Source organism: Pituophis catenifer, unplaced genomic scaffold (genome assembly GCF_029215685.1).
Source record: "Pituophis catenifer annectens isolate HBS135680 unplaced genomic scaffold, rPitCat1.0.hap2 SCAF_3, whole genome shotgun sequence".
NCBI classification, from domain to species: Eukaryota; Metazoa; Chordata; class Lepidosauria; order Squamata; family Colubridae; genus Pituophis; species Pituophis catenifer.
The window spans coordinates 97,443,247-97,466,037 of record NW_027256883.1 but is presented as its reverse complement, the minus strand read 5'-3'; the positions used below and the strand labels follow the sequence as shown (position 1 = coordinate 97,466,037).

Below are 22,791 nucleotides of genomic sequence, written 5' to 3'. Positions count from 1 at the left end.
TCGGCCCAAGATTTAAAAACAACCCAATAAAACTAACATACACCCATTTAAAATTCATATTCATGTTAGGCCAGCCCGGCTTGTTGAAATAAGAGGGTCTTCAGGGTGCGGCGAAAGGTGCGCAGGTCGGGAATTATACGTACATCTAGGGGCAGCTCATTCCAAAGGGCTGGTGCCCCCACAGAAAAGGCTGTCCCCCTGGGTGTCGCCAGTTGACATTGTTTGGCCGATCGCACCCTGAGGAGCCCCTCTCTGTGGGAGCGAGTTGGCCGGTGGGAGGCTATCGATGGCAGAAGGCGGTCTCATAAATACCCCAGTCCTAAGCCATGGAGCGCTTTGAAGGTGATAACCAGCACCTTGAATCGCACCTGGAAGACCACTGGGAGCCAGTGCAGCTCACGCAGGAGAGGTGTCACGTGGGTGCGACGGGTCGCACCCATAATCACCCGCGTGGTCGCATTCTGGACCAGTTGGAGCCTCCAAATGCTCTTCAAGGGGAGCCCCATGTAGAGAGCGTTGCAGTAGTCCAGACGGGACGTGACAAGGGCATGAGTGACCGTGCGCAGGGCATCCCAGTCCAGAAAGGGACGCAACTGGCGTATCAGGCAAACCTGATAAAACGTTCCCCTGGCCACGGACGTCATATGCTCTTCCAAAGACAGCCGCGCATCCAGGAGAACACCCAAGTTGTGAGCCCTCTCTGAGGGGGCCAAGATCTCACCCCCAATAGTCAGCGATGGAGCCAGCTGACTATACTGGGATGCCGGGAACCACAGCCACTCGGTCTTGGAAGGGTTGAGTCTGAGCCTGTTCCTCCCCATCCAGAGCCTCAAGGCCTCCAGGCACCGGGACATCACGTCAAGGGCATCATTGGGATGGTCCGGGGTGGAGATGTACAGCTGAGTGTCGTCAGCGTACTGATGGAACCTCACCCCGAAACCATGGATGATCTTGTCCAGCGGCTTCACATAAATGTTGAACAGAAGCGGCGAGAGGGCTGACCCTTGCGGCACCCCACAAACAAGGCGCCTCGAGGTCGACCTCTGTCCCCCTGCCAACACAAACTGCATACGGTCGGAAAGGAAGGAGGAGAACCACCGCAACACGGTGCCCCCCACTCCCAATCCCTCCAATCGTCGCAGCATGATACCATGGTCAATGGTATCAAAAGCTGCTGAGAAGTCTAATAGGACCAGGAAAGAGGAACAACCCCTGTCCCGAGCCCTCCAGAGATCATCAACCAATGCGACCAATGCCATTTCCGTGCTGTACCCAGGCTTGAAACCCGACTGGAATGGGTCTAGATAATCAGCTTCATCCAGGTACTGGGGAAGTTGTCGCGCCACCACACTCCCAACAACCTTCGGAACAAAGCGAAGGTTGGAGACTGGACGATAGTTCACTAATACAGCCGGGTCCAGGGAAGGCTTCTTGAGGAGGGGCTTCACCACCGCCTCTTTCAAAGAAGGCGGGAAGAAACCCTCACTCAAAGAAGCATTAATAATCCCCAGGAGCCAGCCTCGTGTAACTGCCCAGGAGGCCAGCACCAACCAGGAGGGACACGGGTCCAATAAACATGTGGCAGTGCTAAGCCTACCCAGAATCCTGTCCACATCCTCGAGAGTCACAGGGTCAAACCCCTCCCAGATAACATTCTCAAGACCCACCTCCGTCACCCCATCCAAATCTACCCAATCAGAGTCCAAGCCTTCCCAAATCTGAGTGACTTTGTCATGCAGGAATTGCACAAAATCCTCAGCCCTGCCCTGTAAGGGGTCTTCCCTTGCTCCCAGTTGAAGGAGGGAGCGGGTCACCCTAAACAGGGCTACTGGGTGGTTCTCTGCAGACCCGATAAGAGCGGAAAAATAATTAGATTTTGCCACTTTTATCGCCACTAGGTAGATCTTAATATGAGACCTCACCAGTGTTCAGTCAGATTCGGAGCAGCTGGCCCTCCAATCTCTCTCCAGGCGTCTTTTCTGGCAGTTCATCATCCTCAGCTCCTCGGAGAACCAGATAGCCAACTGAGATTGCGGTCCAAAGCGCCAGCAGCTGCCCTATCCCAGGCGGCCACCAGTTCTTCAGTCACGCCATGAGCCAGAGCCTCAGGGAATGGCCCAAGCTCCGTCAGGAACCTGTCAGGGTCCATCAGGCGCCTGGGACGGAACCATCTAGTCGGCTCTGTCTCCCTGCAGCGCAGGGTAATGGTTTGAAAGTCAGACCATGACAAGGGCTTAATGACTAGATCCCCTATTTCCAGATCACTCTGCCACTGACCAGAGACAAAAATCAGATCCAGAGTGTGTCCCCCTATGTGAGTAGGGTCATGAACTAACTGGATCAGGTCCAAGGCCGTCATGGAAGCCATGAACTCCCGAGCTGCCATAGACGTTTCACTAACAGATGGCAGGTTGAAATCCCCCATAACCATAAACCTGAGGGTATCAACCGTCACCCCGGCTATCACGTCAAGCAGCTCAGGCAGGGCCACTGCTACGCAGCAGGGAGCCAAGTACGTAATCAGCAGGCCCATCTGCACCCCATGGCCCCACTTCACAAGGAGGGACTCACACCCGGCTATCTGAGGTACAGTGGTCTCCCTTGGACATAGACTTTCTTTAATAATAACCGCCCCCCCCGCCCCTACCCTGGGCTCTCGGCTGATGGAATGCCCGGAAACCTGGTGGGCACATTTCAACAAGGGGCACCCCCCCTTCTGGACCCAACCAGGTCTCCGTGATACCCGCCAGGTCCACTCTCCCCTCTTGAATAAGATCATGGATGAGGGGGGCTTTATTTACCACGGACCTGGTGTTGTACAACATCAGTCAGTGGCCCAGGCCCTGAGGCTCTGTGCTACCTGGGGAACGAGAGCAGCATTGGGGACCGGAGTGCGCAATTGCTCGAAGATAGCGAGTGCGCACTCCTGAAACATGATATGGCCCCCTGCTTCCACCATACCTGCCCCTCCCACCCACAGTACTAATTAAACAGCCCTTACTAGATCGAGCTCTAGCCCCCTCCCTAGTATCCGACCCTGCATCCCCAATGCCGCAGCCCCCCGCCAGGCCCGGCCTTGACCCTGGTGGGTTACCCCCCAAACGCACTCTGGTCATCCCTGAATCCCTTAAAATTTTGATTAAAAACCCATTTAAAAAACCCCTCAATCTCCTCTTTGCCGCATGCCATCTCTCGGGGTTCCAAAACCCGTCATCAAGATAGGCCCTCGATAACATGGAGGGCCAGGCCTGCGAGAGGGGGGAATCTCGCAGTGCACAAAGTTCACTCGTCCAATACATCCGATATCAGGAGGAGGCAATAGCCAATTACCGATAGCCAGGGGGTCCATTTCACTGATGTAATAATCCAAAGGAGAGGGATGCCAGACTTAGATGGAGTTCACTAGACCTCACTGCCCTCTCATGGCAGTGGTGGGAATAAAACACTGTTTCGATCCGGCAATAGGTGACCCAACCCCCCTCTCATCTGACAGTCAACTATGATTAAAACATTTTACAAGCTTAACCCTGACCCAATATTTTTTTCCCTTAAGGAACTGATATATCACAATAGGATGGAAAGATACATGGCCAGAACAAAGTTTGAAACTTGACACTTGTAGTTACAATCAGCACAGATTCCATGACTTGTGAATAATATAAACCATAAAATATGGTGTTGAAATGTTGAAATTCTCCCCTAAGGAACTCTTAAAATCTCGCAACACTCTTTTATCCACATGACCAGTAGAGGAGAAGATCTTGGTCCCTTTCTCTCTCTCCACCTACCTCTTGTTCTTTCCTTTTTGTAGCTATATTGCGTGCATATGAATGGATGTGTCTTGAATGTGTTTGGAGAATATGCCGTAACAAAGAAGTTAGAAAACAATTGCTTCCATTACTGAGTTGTTTGTTGAGGCAAACATCAGTTATCTATGCTCTGAGATTGAATATATGATCCTATAACAGAATCATCTGCCTGTTAAAAGCCAAATATCATGGGGCAAGTTAACATCCCCTCTCATATCAATTTATCATGAACCTCATCAAGTTCTCAGAGAACCCTAGGGTTCCATACAACACACTTTGCAAAATGCTGCTCTGGGATATCTTGAGAAACTGCACTCTAAAAAAATCACCTGGTCCTAATAGCATTCACTCTAGGATTCCTAAAGAATATAAATGTGAAATTGCTGACTTAGCAAGAAATAAGTTGGCATTCAAAGCAGGCCCAGTGCCCGGGAATGTCATTGTGGGATGTAGTTAATGTGCCATCAATTTTAAAAAGGGGCCCAGGGGAGATATAGGAAATTTATTGTCTGTTCCAGTTAAATAGGTAGAAATTATAATAAAAAATAACAAGGTACATAAAGGGAATATTCTTGTTGAATGAAAATCAGCATTTATTCCACAAAGGTAAATCCTGCCTCACCAAGTTTTTTTTAGAGCAACAACTGAAAATGTAAATAAAGATGGCCCTGAAAAGACTTGGATTTTCAAAAAGGTTTCGACAAAGTTCTTCTACATTGGCTCTTGAGTAAACGTAGCAGTCATGGAATAAGAGGACCTAACCCTAATACTGTGTTTTTATAGACTGCTGTTTAAAAGCTCAAAAAGCAAATAAATGAAGAGTTTCTCAATGAGTGAAGTAAATAGTGGAGAACTTAACATCTACATGAAGCCGCTGGGTGAGATTATTTGCAGTTTTGGGGTGAGGTATCATCAGTATGCTGATGATACCCAACTGTACATCTCCACCCTGGATCAACCCAGGGATGCCCTTTCCGTAATGTCTAAGTGCCTGGAGGCGGTACGAGTCTGGATGGGCAGGAACAGGCTCAGACTCAACCCCTCCAAGACTGAGTGGCTGTGGATACCGGCATCTCATGATCTAGTATCCCCATCACTTTGGATGGGGGGGGGGAGTTGCTTACTCCCTCTGAAAGGGTTCGTAATCTTGGTGTCCTCCTTGATTCACGGCTGTCCTTGGTGGATCATCTGACGGCCGTGACAAGGGGGGCTTTTGCACAGGTTCGCCTGGTGCGCCAGTTGCGCCCTTTCCTAGACAGGGATGCCCTCCGTACAGTCACTCATGCTCTCATTATTTCTCGGTTGGATTACTGCAATGCCCTCTACATGGGGCTGCCCCTTGGGGTGCACCCGAGGCTCCAGCTAGTCCAGAATGTGGCTGTGCGGTTGTTACGGGAGCTTCCCGTTACTCCCATGTAACACCTTTCCTGCGTGAGCTGCACTGGCTGCCAGTGGCCCTTCGGATCCACTTCAAGGTGCTGGTACTTACCTATAAAGCCCTTCATGGCATGGGCCCGGGGTACTTGCAAGACCACCTCCTACCGGCCTCCCACCGCCCAGTGCACTCACATAGAACTGCCCTCCTCTGGGTGCCGTTGGCCAGACAATGTTGGCTGGCAGCCCCCAGGATGAGGGCGTTCTCTGTGGTCGCACCGACCCTCTGGAATGGGTTACCCACCGGGCTCCAGACGGCCCCCAACCTCCGCACTTTCCGGGCCGACCTGAAGACATGACTTTTTCAGCAAATTCCCTGATCTGCCGCGAGGTTTTAATTGTCTGGGGATTTTAAATTGGCTTATTTTAGCACTATTTTATTGTTATGTTGTTTCTATTCTGTGAGCCGCCCCAAGTCCTACGGGAGAAGGGCGGCATATAAATTTGATAAAATAAATAAATAAATAAATAAATAAATAAATAAATAAATAAATAAATAAATAAATAAACTTCAAGGATTGGTACTAAGTACTTTTTAACTTGTTTATAAATCATTTTGACATATGGGTAAGCAATGAGAAATTAACCTTTTTACAGCTGTTATATAGTCAGTAAAGACTATGAACTTATCTGAACTTCTCTTTCATGGTTATTTATTTTAGACTCTAGTAATGGATTTGTTAACAAGAGTGGGTTACTTTACACTTACTTAAATTGAAGTGCCTTTTTCTACCAATAAAATATTCATACAGAGTTGTTTTGTTAAGGATTACACAAGAAATAGCTGCATTACCAACTGGTCTGTATGGACAACTGAACAAGTATGGAACATGGAGGCAGATTGTTTACATTTTATATAATCACAGCAGAATACCATCTGCTTACTTTTCTAACATTCCATAGAAGCATGTACCTGAAATACTCTGAGTTGTACGTTAAATTGGAACATCAATAAATGCCTGACAAAAGTAGACAATATAAACAATTTCTGTAATGTTGCCTAGAAATCTGCAGTAACTGGAAGTGACTAAAGGTATGAAGTCATCAGGAGTTGAGATTAGCTTGAAGGAGGCTATTCTAAGGCTGAGCTAAGAGCTCTTTTGTCTCATTGATATGAACTAATCTTACCTGGAATGTGTTTGGCACAAGAAGCTTTGGTGTCTCTAATCCAAGAGCAGCATCAATTCCACAGAAGATGAGAATTGCCAGAATAATGGAGAAATCGCCCACTAGCTTCCTTACCTAAGAAGTGAAATAACAGAATAACAGAATAGAACAACACAGTTGGAAGGGACCTTGGATATCATCTAGTTCAACCCCTTATACCAATCTGGATAAATGGATGTCCAATCTCTTAAAAAAGCTCCAGTGATGGAGCACCCACAATTTCTGGAGGTAAGTCACTGTTCTTGTCACTGACAGGAAATTTCTCCTTAATTCTGGGTTGATAAGTCCTTGATAAGTTTCCATCCATTACTTCTTTTCCTACCTTCAGGTGCTTTGGAAAATAGGCTGATCCCCTCTTCTCTGTGACAGCCCTTGAAATATTAGAAAACTGCTATCAAATCACCGTAGTCCTTTTTTGTTGTTGTTAAATTAGACATATATAGTTCCCATAACCCTTTAGTATATGCTCTAACCTTCAGACCCTTTATCATCTTTGTTGCTCTTCTCCGCACTCTTTCTAAAGTCTCCACATCTTTTTTGTATCATAGTGACCACAACTGGACACAGTATTCCAAGTGTGATCTTACCAGTGCGGTGTAAAGCGGTACTGGTTCTTCATGTGAACTTGATACTCTGTTGCTGAAGTCTAGTACTGCATTGTTGTTTTATTGGCAGCTGCAGCCCACTGCTGGCTCATACTGATTATCCACTAGAACATCTAGACCCCTGTCATAGTTACTCCTGTTGAGCCAGGTACTACCTATCCTATATCTGTGCATTTGGCTTTTCTTTCCTAAGCATAAGACTTTACTTTTCTCACCACTGAACTGCATTTTGTTGCACAGAGTCTAGTGTTTGTCAAATCCTTCTGGAACTTGAGCCTATCTTCTAAGATGTTGGCTATTTGCCATCGCTTGGAGTCATTTGCAAATTTGCAAATTTTCATTTAAAAAAAAAAAGGCATAAAATTCACAAAACAAATATAACAATTTAGAGTTCATCTCAAGTAATTACTAGAGTTTCAAAAATTATGCAGGACTAAAATATTTTATACTAAAAAGCCCTAATGTGGGACATATTTCTTCATTTCTACAAATCATGAAGTGAATATATACTGCATGTGGCAAAGACTGAATGGCTTCAGAAGAAATTTGCAAAGGCTTTCGGGAGCTAAAACAACAATCCTGGGTGATGGCGTGCATGTCACGTCTGATGCTTAGCTGTTGTGATTACTACTATTTTGTTTCTCTTGTATGCTTTTCAATGAGTGATGAATAGATGCATGATAGAAGAAGATGATGATAAAGTTGGTTTTGAGTCTGAGATTCTTATTTGTATTAAAGTTTAAAAACAGAACTCTGAATCCATTTTAAATCTACATGCTCCTGGAAATAACATTAACTAAGATCCAGGAGTGAAATTCACTTACGTTCCCTAGCTGTTCGCAAATGTGTGCGCACTATGCGGGCTCGCTTTGCTCACACCATCATCCATGCATGCACAAAGCCTTCTGCACATGCACAGAGACTTAAAATGTCACAAAAAAGCAATGTCATGACATCCGCGTGGGTGGGCGGAGCCTCCCACAGCCACCACTACCGGTTCACCCAAGCCGGATAGAACTGGCTGAATTTCACCCCTGCTAAAATCCAATCTGTACTCCCAAATACCTGCCAGCCCACCATCTGCCATTTTAATGAGCTTGCTCCTGGGAATTGTTTGCCTTATGTATCTTCTATAGTCCCTGAAGAAACCCCTGCTTGCCCAGCAGGAGGCAATCACAATCACTCACAATAAGCAATCGAACACACTTCTCATCAATCAGCAGCTATTCATCACATAAACTTTTCAATCCATAGGTTAGTACAGAACATACATTTTTTCTTTACCGTTCTTTACTCTCTTTCTACCCAAAGAGAGAATCAAGATAGGTAAGAATGGAAAATCAAACTGATGAGATGGGAAGGGAGCTCTGAGAAATAAAGACAGAGGGAATGTGAATGAGGAAGAAGGAGGCATACCCATGATCTTTTCCTCTGTGTCCATTCTCTACCTCGTCCCTATTTCCTGCAAGTTTCTACTTTTTTACTATGCAGGTAGGCCATCACTGTCCTGGTATTTTCCATTACGTTTAACTGTAGCTCCCATCATATTGTAGGATAATTCGGGTACTACTTGAACATGTTGCAGGGTAGCCATTACAGGAAGACAGAGTACGTATACAAGCTTACTCACAAGAAGGAAATATTGATTTATTTCATAAATTCAATCAACATGTAATGGATAGAATAGGATAGATAGCTACTTACACCAGTGGGAAAATAGCGACTTGATTTAAATTTTTTCAGGACCATAGCACAGAACACTGTTCCCAGAAAGAGAATGAAGGACATGAAAGTGATGTCAGGCATGTAGTTGCAACTGTTGCCCACTAGATGGCCCCCTAGTTGCATACACTGATCCTTGGTCAGGAGGGACCAGTTCCCAGGTTCCACATCTGATTGCTGTGAAAAAGAAAGGATTGGCCTCAGAGGAAGATCCCTGTTTGTCCAGGTAATGAGTATACACCGCCACTCTTAAGAAAATATTTAGACTTTTTCCAGTGGCCTAAACAAGCTGGGAACTCAGGAAACTGTAATCCAACCAGTCTGCAAGACTCCAGACTGGGTCAAGTTGCAGCTGAATATGAGAGAAAATTATATTATTAGCTAAAGTGGAAGAGGGATCATTGATCAAGCACAGGTTAATATGCTGCCATCTTCATTTGCTGTGGGAATATGGCTGGTATTTTGTCCTGTGTCATAACTGATTTACATTTTTAAGGCATTTGAATTCTGTATTGGATTATTGCTTTCTCTGTTTTTAATCTAGCCTCATTTTTAAAAAATGTTCCCCATGTTTAGATTAAGCAAGTAAACAAACAAACAAACAAAGTGCATGCCTGCCTAACCTACATAATATACAATATTACATTATAGGTAATCCTTGATTTATGACCACAACTGAGCCCAACATTTCTGGTTCTAAGCAAAACAGTTGTTGAGTTTTGCCCCCTGTATGACTTTTCTTGCCATAGTTGTTAAATGAATCACTGCAGTTATTAAATTAGTAACAAAGTTGTTAAGTGAATGTGGTTTCCCCATTAATTTTGCTTGTCGAAAGGTTGCAATGATCCCAGGACACTGCAATAATCATAAATACATGCCAAGCATTCGAATTTTGATCATGTGGCTAGAGAGGTGCTGCAAAGTTGTAAGTGTGAAAACCAGTCATAAGTCACTTTTTTCAGTGCTGTTGTAACTTTGAATAGTTTCCAAATGAATAATGAATAAATGAATGACTAAATAAATGATCAAAGACCTGTATGGCCAATTTTTAAGACTGTTTTTAGGGGTTTATCACGTGTATATGTGTTTCACATACAAACCACTAGGAACATTTTCTGAATCTGCCAATAGATAAGCCTAATATAACCATCAGAAGATGAGCCCAAGGAAGAAATGGGGCAGCAGCCTACATGTCCTCCCTTCCCTATAGCTTTCTTCAAGAGGAATTCAGTGCCAGGTACAGTCTAATTCCCAGATTCTCTCACTCCTGGGTAAACTGGGTGGAAAGCACAAAAAGGTCGAGGAGCCACAAGAACACATGCTCTACTTCTTCAGTGCAGGAAGTAGAGCTTAGAAAAAAGAGAGCTAATCAGGCTGCAGCTGCAGGTTAACCCCGAGTCTGTCTTTCTCAGCTTCTGCATGATAGTCTCAGCATAGGATGAGAACCTGTCCTCACTGATCATCTGGAATTTCACTTTTAACAACCTACTGTTTTAAAAAAATATCTGTGTGCTCTTTGGCTTCTAACACTACTGGTACATATAGTCTTCTGATATGTATGTGGCTGTGACTTTCTCAAATGATACAGAATCAGCAGCAGTAATGGTGGAGAAATCCTCAGCAGCAAAACAACAACAACCAAAAGGGCAACACATCCCAGTTATCATGCAAAAAGACTGCAGTACTCCAAGAGATACAGAATCTCATCTGCACAAAATATGCTAATCACAACATGCTATGCCCTTCCTATATCTCAGTTTCCATTCTTTTCTAGGGTAGTAGCCAAGTCTTGTATACTGTATTCCTTTGTTTCCATCTAGTGGTTGCCTGGCCTTTTGCAATATATACAATATATGGTTTTGCTTCATCTTTCATTCCTATATGCAGTATTAAAAATAAAAGTAAAGGTTTCCCCTGTCCAGTCATTTTAATTAATGAAAATAATTTTATTTGTTACCTGTTCAAAACTCCTGAGATTAGGGAACAGAGTCTGGTTCAGGACAGAGGAGTTGTCTGCAAGAAACAATCATCCAAGATATCAGCAGTTCATTCTGATTTGTGCAATGCAAGGACCGGAGAGGGTAAGAAAAAGCAAGAACTTGGCAGAATTTTTGGATGTCTGTTTTGTGGCATCTTAAATATGAGTTCAAAAACAGGTTGGTAACATAATAAAGATGCATATTGTTTCTTGCCATAACTCTAAAAACTGGTTTGCAGCATGGCCAGCTGTTAGGTGGACATTGTTATTTAAAGATATTTAAAAAGAACAATGCAAGACAAACCAGAAAAGTAGCATATCATAGAAGAGGGGACTGGTACTGCAATCTAGCTATATCCACAAACTATATTCTCCAGCCTCTACTCAGAACATTAAGGAAATACTGGATTTCCAAAAAGAAAATGACTGAAAGATGTAAAACAGAGGAACCTTTGCTTATAAAGCTAGGGACTATCTAAATGCAGGAGACTAACATACTTGAATAGAAGTGGATCAAACTGTGCAGGTACCTGCTTTTCTGTGTGGATGATTTCAAGTCCAATTAGGCTGCTTAGGCCAATCAGAGCTTTTCTTTGAGGTATGGGAGAACCCTTTTAGCACTTCCAGTTGGCATGTGTCAGCTGGGGGACTGGTTTAGGCTGCCTTGATCTACTAACAGGGACAAGTGCAAGACAGAGAAAACATAAAAATAAACCACTGAAGATCAACCCAGAAGTATGTTGGTGACTATCTGAAACAAGGTATTACTGATTGCATCAAGATTTGGGGATGGGATGGGTTGATATCTCAGCTATATTTGACAAATACCCATGTTGCATTTTTAATACCTACTTGTAAATATTTTCTTACTTATTAAGATTTGTAATGCATGGTCACGCTACGTTGCCCCAAGCACTGGTGGAATCCAGGGGTGAAATTTACTTACCATGCTACTGGTTCGCAAATGTGAGTGCTCAGGTGTGTGTCCTTGCTACACTCGTGTGCAACACCTCTGCACATGCGTAGAGGATCAAAAACGGGACGTGATGATGTCCGGGCGGGTGGGTGGAACCTCCCGCTGCCAGTGCTACCGGTTTGCCTGAGCTGGATATAACTGGCTGAATTTCACCACTGGTGAATCTTTAAATTCAGTTTAGTTTGTACTTGAAATAGATTTCATTTTTTTACAGTTGTTTTATACTTTTTATTTTATGTTGCTAATTGTCTTGAAGTTATGATGTATATGTGTGTGTGTGTGTGTGTGTTATAGATAATCTTTGACTTATGACCAGAATTGAGCCCAAAATTTATGTTGCTAAGTGAGGCAGTTATTAAGTGAATTTTGCCCCATTTTACCACTTTTCTTGTCACAGTTGTTAAGTCAATTGCTTCAGTTTTTAAGTTAGTAACATGGTTGTTAAGTGAATCTGGCTTCCCCATTAGATGACTTTGCTTGTCAGAAGATCACAAAAAGGTGATCACATGACCCCGGGACACTGCAACCATCATAAATATGAGTCAGTTGCCAAGTGTCTGAATTTTGATCATGTGACCGTGGGGATGCTGCAATGATCATAAGTCACCATTTTCAGTGCCGTTGTAACTTCAAACAGTCACTAAATGAACTGTGTAAATCAAGGACTACCTGTATATTATAATTTATAAATATGTTAACAGTTACTTTTCCATGTATTTGTTAAGAATTCTTGATGACTTGCCATCTAAAGATCACTATCACTAGCCCATCCTCCCACCATAACATCACTGGTTGCTCATATTACCTGTCTCAGTCAGACGGCAGGTACAGCTATACAAGGTGATATCATTGATTTTATACTCCCAATTGACAGGGTAATGTTCCACCAGGGACAGCATCTTCTTCACAGCATCATAGATGAAAATGAAACTGATGAGGGCACAGAAGCCTTCCTCAGTGAAGCGTGTGAAATACTGCACCAAGTAACTAGCTTCAGTAGCCACCAGGATAAGGCCAAAGAAGGCCACCCACAAGCCAATCCAGAGGCGGAATTCTAAATAATCCAGGCTGTGGTCTCTGAGAGGAGGGAAGAGCCAAAACAGTCAGATTTCTAAGCAGGTTAGTTTTCTAAAATGAAGCCTGAGCTCTTAGCCAGACAATTAATCCATTTCTAGCAGGACTACCCCCAAATCTCAGGTTAAACTGAAGAATTTCCCTTAGAGTGGCTCTCTTTTGCCTATTAAGAGACCAGATTCAATCACCAATAATGAATTCCCATTGGTAACTGGCTTTTATTGCCTTGCAGATTGACTCGCCTATTTGGGAAGTTACCAAAAAAGGGTGAAATGAAGTGCCAGTATCAATTTTTATAGCAACCATCAAATGATTTCAACGAATAAATTGAGGGCAGTGGAATGCCTCCATTAGGGAAGAACATGCCCTTTCTTCAGTGTTGGAGCTCAGGAGTCACTGCTTCTTCTTAGTTACATTATCAGAATACATTGAATATTCAGAACACACTATCAGGATATATTGACAATGTTTGTACAAGAGCACCCTTTCCTACAAACTTAACTTTCCGAAGTGCTTGAATGCAACTCTTATTACACCCAACTAGTGCATTCTTGGTCTTGCTGGATGGTTTAACTATATAGCTTATTATAATAGGAAGATTCTATTTAAGGGAAGAATGAACTTTAAGGATGAGCAAGGCTTTGCTGTCATATTTGGTATCCTCCTTGCACTTGACCAGTTCAGAATTAATTTGCACGATCATGTTGGAAAGAGAAGCTTGGTGATTTTCTTGCTGCAAGCTGATTGGCTAAACCAGCCTTATAAATGTTCCACTTAACACTCTTGCAGAATAGCCTGGTTTGACATACCTTAGTAAGATTTATCAAAGCAAGTTGATCTGGATGTATCGTATTTTTCGGAGTATAAGATGCACCTTTGTACCCCCAAAAAGGGGGTGAAAATTTAGGTGCTGTCTTATATACCGAATGTAGCTCTGTCCACCCACTGGCCTCCACCCTTTGGCCTGTGCCTTGCAGCAATTACCTCCTTGCAACCAAACAGCAAGAAAAAACAGCTCCTTTCAGCTTCAGGATAGACTAATTAGCACAAGTTGATTAGATCATCTCCCGACTCTCAGCTGATTTGCTCTCAGCTGTTTTGCGCAGGGTTCTGCTGCTTGCTGCAAAGAGCTAAATTGCTGGAGCAGATTTTCTTTTCCTTGTACTAATCAAGCTATGCTGAAAACGAAACTGAAAGTAAAGCAGGCTGTTTGCTGTTTGCTGCAGCGAGGCAAAATTAGGCAGAGACACAGGGAGATTTCTTTTTCTTCTTTTTCCTCACCAAAAAAGGTAGGTGCAAACTGGGAAATTTAGGGCAAAAGAGGAGAGTTCAAGATTTTAAACACAAAAGAAACAAAGGAGAATGAAAAAGGCAAAAATAAAAATGGGAAGGGAGAAAAAGAAAAAGAAATGAAAGAGATCTTCTTTTATTTTTTTTAGAAATATGAATAAGTATAAACTGTAACAATTGAAATACCTTTAATGGTATACGGTGGTGAAAGTAAAAAAGGATTAAATTGTAGCTTGGATAACAGCTAAAACATTTTTAAATTTAATTAGGGAAATTGTAATGATTGAAATATTTTTAATTATATATTGTGATGAAAGTAGAAATGCTTAAGTTGTGATTTGGAGAATTATATGGGCAAAACTATGTGGGTTATTGGGAGAGTTTAAAATGTGAAAATGAGTAACATAAGAGGGGAAATTATTTGGTTTATTATTATTGGTAAATATAATTAATTGATTTGTAAGAAATTGGATTGCATGGAAATAATTGGCATATTCATGTTCATATTGATTAATGTACAAAAAATACTATATAACTAATTGATTTATGTTAAAATGTTGAATTTGTATTAAACAACTGTAATATTACATAATTAACCAATGTGAGGAAGGATATAAAAATAGAAGACAATGGGAAGGGGTATAATATAGAATAGAAGGGAAAAATTGAATTTGACTAAGATTAGAGATGAGGATGAAGGGTAATATTGGCTTTTAAAAAAATAGATGAGAAATAAATATGGCAAAAAGGAAATATAGAAATTGTAAATTTAACTGAAATGACTAAACACTGTTTAAATTTGTGAACCAGCCAAATACTCTGTTCAAAGAAAATACATTGTATGTTTGTATGTGTGTTTGTCTAAAAAAAAAAAAAAAAACTTTAAAAAAAAACAACCAAAAAAGGGAGGTGCGTCTTATACTCCGGTGCGTCTTATACTCCGTGCATCTTATACTCCGAAAAATATGGTATATCAAATCACTAAAAAGTTGTGTGAGATATTAAATCCATTTTGACTTTACTGCAATTATGTTTTGTTCTAAATTACCAACAAGTAGCAGTGTTCAAGTCAGAGGTGGTAAGACAGAATGACAGATCCAAACTGCAAGCATGAGTATTGGCTAGACAACAGGCACAGGCATTGCAAATCTTATATGATCCTGAGTCACCTTGATAAGGCTCAAGGAAAGAGAATTCATGAAGGCTTGCTCCCAACATGCATACCAATATGAAGTGCTACTTACTTGCTGAAGGAGAACAGAAGACGCTCAAAGACAAGGACAGGCCCAGTGCTACTCAGGATGGTGAGAGGCTGCCCAGCAAATAGGCAGAAAAATGCACCAGCGAAGGCAGTACCCAGGAAGCTTTCCAGGACACCCTAGATCATATGAGGAAGCACATGGCTTTGCTTGGTTGAACATTAGCAGCATACCAGCTCTCAAATGATGGATACAAGTCAGCCAAATGGCATAACTACATAACAATATGTAACATTGGTAGGAATGTATATAAAACTAAATAAATGTAGACTGATGCGGTGAGGAAAAGTAATGGAAGGATTGTAGGCTACCAGCTTTTTGTACAGACCTGCATGTTATTTGTAGCATCTCCAAGCATTCCTCCAAAGGTGATTGCATTGGTGACTGTAGCCAGGTAGATATAAAGGATGGCTGAGAGACACTGGATGCTGAGGCCATCAGAGAAGTCACTACCATACCAAGGAGCTTTTCGCTGGATATCCTTTAATAACCCTCCAAATAGCCTGCAAGAAAAGGAATTTTAATTTTTTTTTAAAATGGCTATACTGTATATGTGTACTTTGGATAACTTATATTTCTTTCTAAACTTGTACCCTTGGGAAAGGATAGAAGAGAATTCAACTTGACTTTCTTTTCAGGACAGTATGATTCTCCCCTGCAGCTATACAATGAAGAGAGAGACCTCCATGCTTTAATTTCCCCAGCCAAACCTCTGTGAGTTTTACCTTCCAGTCTTCTCCAGCTCTTCACTTATGTACTGGTGCCCATGAGCCTGTCGGTCATCCACAGCAGATTTGTTTCCATTAGCATGAGGACTCCAGTCACGGATGCGCATGGAGATCCTGAGGATGTAACAGGGATAGTATAGTATATAATATTTTGTGTACACACAAGCCATATTATAATGATGGTGACTGATTCTGAGCTAAATATCATATTCTGGTTCTTACAACCAAACTCGAGCTATTTCTGTTACTTCCAATGCAACTCACTATCTATGCAACGTATCAAAACACAATATCAGAGAAAGCCAATGTGGGATTCATATATATTCTGAAGTAGCACTGTAGGGAATTTTATTATCGTCTTATCATAGTGTATCAAAGTAAAACAGCAGAGCCACATGCTTCTTCATATGATCTTGTTTCTAAGAAATAATCGAACTGCATGAGAAAACAGATTTCTCATATGGTTAAGTAAGTTGCATATCATGAGTGACACAAATATATTCTCTGGATATAAACGGAAACTGACATTTTCATAACTTCAGCCAGCTAGGATTGCAGATTGATAAGTGGAGGAACAGCACTTTTTTCTGCAACAGGTACAGAGCTGGGAAAATGGAGCATCTCAGCAACACATAAGTATAGATGCTTATAGGATAATTAGGATAGGATAATTTTATTTCTATACTGCCCCTCTCCCGGAGGACTCGGGGCAGTGTACAGCCAGGTAAAAAAACAATACAAATATCACAATTTAAATTTAAAAATTATTAAAAGTATTACATTCAAGGCCAATTAGCTAAAAAACCCAAAAATTTATGAATTCCGAATTTAAAACTCAATTATGAAGCTAGCCCCGCCTGTCGGAAGAACAGGGTCTTAAGAGCACAGCAGAAAACTCGGAGGTCAGAGAACTTGCGTAAGTCCGGGGGCAGTTCATTCCAAAGGGCAGATGCCCCCACAGAGAAGGCTCTCCCCCTGGGTGTCACCAGCCGACATTGCCTAGCCGACGGCACCCGGAGGAGTCCCTCTCTGTGGGAGCAAACTGGTCGGTGGGAGGCTATCAGTGGCAGAAGGCGGTCTCGTAGGTACCCAGGTCCTGAGCCATGGAGCACTTTAAAGGTGGTAACCAGCACTTTAAATCGCACCCGGAAGACCACTGGGAGCCAGTGCAGCTCGCGCAGGAGAGGTGTTACATGGACGCAACAAGTTGCACCCATAATTACCCGCGCGGCCACATTCTGGACCAGTTGGAGCCTCCAAGTGCTCTTCAAGGGGAGCCCCATGTAGAGACCATTACAGTAGTCCAGCCGGGAGGTAACAAGGGCGTGAGTGACTATGCGCAAGGCGTCCCGGTCCAGAAAGGGGAATATATAGATTTATATCCAGATAAAGCATGTAATAGTACAACTTTCCACCTAAATTTTAATTAGATTTCCTTAGTTTTGTCAAATGCGATCTGCATCTCTTTTCAGTAAGATACCTTTTATGTGGTGAGGGCAAACTTTTTGGGGGACAAATTCGAATGGTTGGATCCCATTTGCCTGGTGGTAAGACAGTCAGCTCATCCAGAAACTCATCAATTCCTGCAATGAGGTCTTCAGTATCTTTTGCTTTCCAAGCAATTCTCTGAAAAAGCTAGAAGGCAATATCATTAGTTCTAGGTATTCCTTTTAGCAGGAATAGCACGGTAAGAGGAAACAGCTTTGTGAAATGGCTTCCTTGGTTTAGCAAAGCAGACCACAGCTCAGCTTACATAGCTTGAGAGAAAGACTTGGAAAAAGGATTGCCAGGTTTTAATCCACAGAATTTATAAAACTATGCAATAAAGTAACAAATCTGGTACAACTTCATTTGTTCATTCATTTATTTGATTTAATCCTTCCTTTTTCCTCTTTCAGCAATGAAAGAAACAAGAACCAAATGTTGATGCATTTGTTCATTCAAATTTTCAGTAGGATCTACAAAAAGATCTCATAAGATTCAGTGGCAAAAGTACAAAAAAATCCAGAAAATCCAGAAGGGGTTGAATGCTTTTTCACAGAACTCGTGAAAATGAAGACATTTTGAATAGCTAGAATTACTGTATTTTTCGGACTATAAGACGCTGCGAAGTATAAGACATACTTAGCTTTTGGGAGGAAAACGAAAAAAAAATCTGCCTCTGCCTCCCACCAATTTGCTTCCTTGCAGCAAACAGCAAACAGCATGGTCAGTTTCAGTACAACCTGATTTAGTACATGCAGCTGATTGGAGGTTGGATTTGCCTCCCAGAATTCCAGGCTGCGAGGATCACCACCGCCCATTGGCACCGCCACCGCCCATTCCCATTGTCACCTATCGCCGCCTCCATGCACCCTATTTTTGGCCTTCCTGCATCCCATTTTTGGCCCGTTCTAGGCAGTAGGGATCGCCACCGCCACCTATTCCTGCCACTTGGAACGGGCCAAAAATGGGATGCACAGAGGCGGCGATAGGTGACAGCGGTGATGGGCGGCGATGGTGGCGATGGGCGGCAGCAATCCCCGCAGCCTGGAACAGCTGATAGGCTGTATTCTGGGAGGCCAAACAACCGCCAATTAGCTGCTGGTGCTAAATCAGACTGTGCTGAAGCTGACCACACTATTTGCTCTTTGCTGCAAGGAGGTAAATTGCTGGGAGACAGAGGCTGAAGGGTGGGGGCTGAAGGGTGGGCGGGGCTTTGGCAACATTTGCTGTATAAGATACACAGACATTTCCACCCACTTTTTATGGGGGGGGGAAGTGCGTCTTATACTCCGAAAAGTACGGTAAATACAAATTGCTATCTTAAGGAGATGACATACAGTATTATGTTTCACTGAAATTCAAATAATGGAAGCAAGACTGATGTATTATCTATATGTTTTAAGGCATCTATGACATTTGAAATAATTGGAATTTTAATTGTTTAAATTCTTTTAATGTTAGGGGAATAGTTACTGTATGTACAGGAAACTTATGACAATAAATTCATCTTTTTTATCCCAGAAGAAAATCAATACAATTAAATGCCACTGAGTGTATGGGGAAAGATTCCTAGATTATTTTTACCTAAATTGCAGTTAATGGAAACTTTTACTTGCTACTTTCATGTCTTTCACTTTTAGCAGTAGATATACATATTTATTTTAATTGCTTTAATGGAATGCAGATGGTTAAGTAAAAATAGCACTATAGCTCCAATTAGAAAATTATTAAATTTCCTTTTCATAACATGATATAATATATTTTATTACAGTCTATTGTATTTTTGAGGGATGCCGTGGCTAAGATGCTGAGCTTGTCAATCAGAAGGTTGGCAGTTCAGTGGTTGAAATCCCTAGTGTTGCGTAACAGGGTGAGCTCCCGTTACTTGTCCCAGCTTCTGCCAACCTAGCAGTTCGAAAGCACGTAAAAAATGCAAGTAGAAAAATAGGGACCACCTTCGGTGGGAAGGTAACAGCGCTCCATGTGCCTTCGGCGTTGAGTCATGCCGGCACATGACCATGGAGACGTCTTCGGACAGTGCTGGCTCTTCGGCTTTGAAATGGAGATGAACACCGCCCCTAGAGCCAGAAACAACTAGCATGCATGTGTGGGGGAACCTTTACCTTATTGTATGTTCTTCTACTACAATAATGTTTACCTTATTGTAAAAGCTGCAAGTCATATCTGGAAATTATTAAGATGGTTATAAAATTTTGACCCTTCTTCACATGACATTTTTATACTATAGGATAAATTTGAGTCTAAAAGTAGCACTTTTTTTTTGTATATGTAATGGGAAATTAGGATTATACATAGCCAATCAAGTTTTTAACCCATTTAAGGTTTTTTAAAATTTTATATCTCACTTTTATTATTTTTACAAATAACTCAAGGCAATGAAGATACCTTCTTCCTCCTATTGTCCTCACAACAACCACCCTGTGAGGTAAGTTGGCTGAGAGAGAGTGACTGGGCCAAGGTCACCCAGTTGCTTTTCATGGCAAAGGCAGGAGTAGAACTCACAGTCTCTGGCATTCTAGCCTTATGCCTTAACCACTAGACCAAACTTTTGCAAAGTTATTGCAAAAAGAATCTGGGTTGTCCAAATTTGCAAAATAGCAGGTGAAACAGTACAGAGCAGCTATGAAATAATATTGGTTAGGCAGATTGTGTAAGCAATTGGCTTTGCCTGGATTATTGCAGCACATTCTAATAGGGCTACCTTTGAAGAGCAATTGGAAATGGCAGCTAATGCAATGGTTTACATAACATGCTCTTATGGCCTTGCTATTTCCAGAGGTACAAAGGGTTGCAGGGTGACTTCTGGGTGCAATTCAAGGTGCTGGTAGTTATTGTTAAAGTCCTATATAGCTCAGATCCTAAATATCTGCAAGACTGCCGTTTCCTGGGAATAGGTGCCCATCCAAGAAGGCTGGGTTCAAGTTATTGCAATGTTGCTCCTTTGCTATTGGACATGAAGTGATGTTCTTCCTATTTATTTAGGTTGATATATGTTCGGATTTTGATTTTATACTTTTATGTTTATAACCTGATTTATAGATGCTCAGAGCCATTAGCCATTGGAATAACAAATGAAAATAATCAGTGATTTTAATATCACATGATACTAGACCCATAACTGGAAAATTATTCTATAAAAAGCATTATATGAATATTTTCCTTTGCTCATTGGGGCCTGATTTTTATACTAGTAGAATGAGATTTATATTTTTCTAATCACAAAAATTAAAAAAATTGAAGAATGATTTCCAAAGTCATAATACCTACATTTTAAAATGATTACATTTCTCTAAGTCTCACTTTTAATATCTTCAATCCTAAAAACTCTTAATATTTTATATGTAAATATTCTTCATCAGGTTTGCAAACAGTGTCCATTTTTTAAAAAACTGCTATTTGATATTTTAAATTTTACTACTAGTCACACTTCTGAAATATTTTTTGATAATTTTTTCATGATGTTTTATATAATAAAATTTTGCTTCTGTGTAATTGTTTTCTTGAGAAACAAAACATTTAATCTCCATTTTAAACTGTAAGGTAATGAAGGCAATGGATTATAAATACCTAACAGTAGTGAAACATAACTGATTGTAATTTCAGTTGTGTATTTGTTAATATGTAAACAAAAGTTAAGTGAGATTAAAGTACTATCTATTCTTGAATTGATGTTTGATATTTGTTTACATAACTGTTGGGTAGTTAGACTTCTGATCTAAATACAAGTTCTTCATTTCTTATTCAGGTTGAGTATATGAGTTCCTTTATATTTACAATTATATAAATATGTGTTGAGAAATCAATTCCAATTCCATGCTTCATTTGTCCAAATTTTATACCATGTCTAACTTATGGAGCTATGCCAATGCACCTTCCTTTTTTTCTATATTTATCCTCATACTAGAGGTTTGATTCAATATTGGACGGGTTTTTTTGCAAAAACTGCCTTCTTCTAAAGGGCGATTTAGATGTTATATTAGCTACTGAATACTAAGAGGTACTACATGCAGTGGTAAGTTGCTCCCGGTTTACCCCGGTTTGGGCGAATCAGTAGTGATGGCAGCGGGAGGCTCTGCTCATCCGCCCAAACATCATCAAAAATGCTCTGCGCATGCTCAGAAGCGCTGCACGCCTGCAAAGCAAGCGTGCACACCTGCACGCTACCAATAGCGAACCGGTAGCACTGGGATTTGAAACCCACTACTGACTACATGACCAGTTTCATTCTTACAGTATTGACTCATAGAATCATATGGAAGGGATCTCGGAGTTCTTCTAGTGATCTAGATGTTATTTAAAGGGTGGCCTCTGATTTCAAAACCAATCTCTGTCCAAGACTGCATCTCATCTCCGCTATTAAAGAATTCTTTGAGAAATATCTCCTATGTATACCAAGCAGAGTTAATTGTTTATAATGAGTTAAATGTTTGATTTTCTTAATATCCACGACCCTTAAAATATAGAAATATATATATATTTAATGCTTTTTTCCCCACGAAAAGCTTTTTATTTTTGATATAGGAGATAGGAGCCTGGGTGGCGTAGGAGGCTAATGCCTCCTACTAAGGCAGCATTTAACATCCAGCTGCCTGCAATTACTGCGAGTTCAATTCTCACCAGGCTCAAGGTCGACTCAGCCTTCCATCCTTTCTAAGGTGGGTAAAATGAGGACCCGGTTTGTGGGGGCAATAAGCTGACTTTGTATAAAATATACAAAAGTATGAAGGCTATTGCTTAACGCATTGTAGGCCGCCCTGAGTCTCCGGAGAAGGGCGGCATATAAAAATAAAAATAAATAAATAAATAAAAATATCAAACAACAGAGTGGGAGTCATAAACTTTCAGATTTCTGAAAGGAGATTTAGATTCAACTTTTAACTCAAATTCATTAGCCTCCTAATCAGTCAAAGGTAAATTAGACAATTTTCTGAATCAGGTTTCAAGCCAAATCTTGTGTTTGTCACGTTCCCCTGTTAAAAAGAAATTTGCTATTGCTCTTCGCTCTTCTAGAATTAATTTTTTTATACTAGAAATGGAATGGAGGATGACTTGTGATTTATTAAATTATATTATTCTGCTTCCAGTGCAGAAGAAATCAGACTTTGTTCATACCACAGTTTGAATGAAAATCTAGCAATACAAGGAAGCATGGAATAATAAATTAAAGACAAGCCTTCTATGGCCAGATTTAATCTACTCCTTTACTTGGCAACTAGAAGTCTTGGTCTTGGACATATTGAACA

General features: G+C 41.4%; 1 protein-coding gene across 1 annotated transcript in view; it reads right to left on the bottom strand.

Moving 5' to 3' along the window:
* Nucleotides 1-22,791, bottom strand: part of SLC4A9 (solute carrier family 4 member 9) — a 59,179-nt gene that overhangs the window by 22,406 nt on the left and 13,982 nt on the right. The window contains exons 7-14 of the mRNA XM_070939155.1: nt 17,523-17,677; nt 16,040-16,156; nt 15,643-15,817; nt 15,300-15,433; nt 12,497-12,768; nt 10,695-10,750; nt 8,720-8,914; nt 6,372-6,485 (exon numbers count right to left, since the gene is read on the bottom strand). Of these exons, the coding sequence (XP_070795256.1) occupies nt 6,372-6,485; nt 8,720-8,914; nt 10,695-10,750; nt 12,497-12,768; nt 15,300-15,433; nt 15,643-15,817; nt 16,040-16,156; nt 17,523-17,677 (1,218 nt within the window). The remainder of the gene's footprint in view (nt 1-6,371; nt 6,486-8,719; nt 8,915-10,694; nt 10,751-12,496; nt 12,769-15,299; nt 15,434-15,642; nt 15,818-16,039; nt 16,157-17,522; nt 17,678-22,791) is intronic.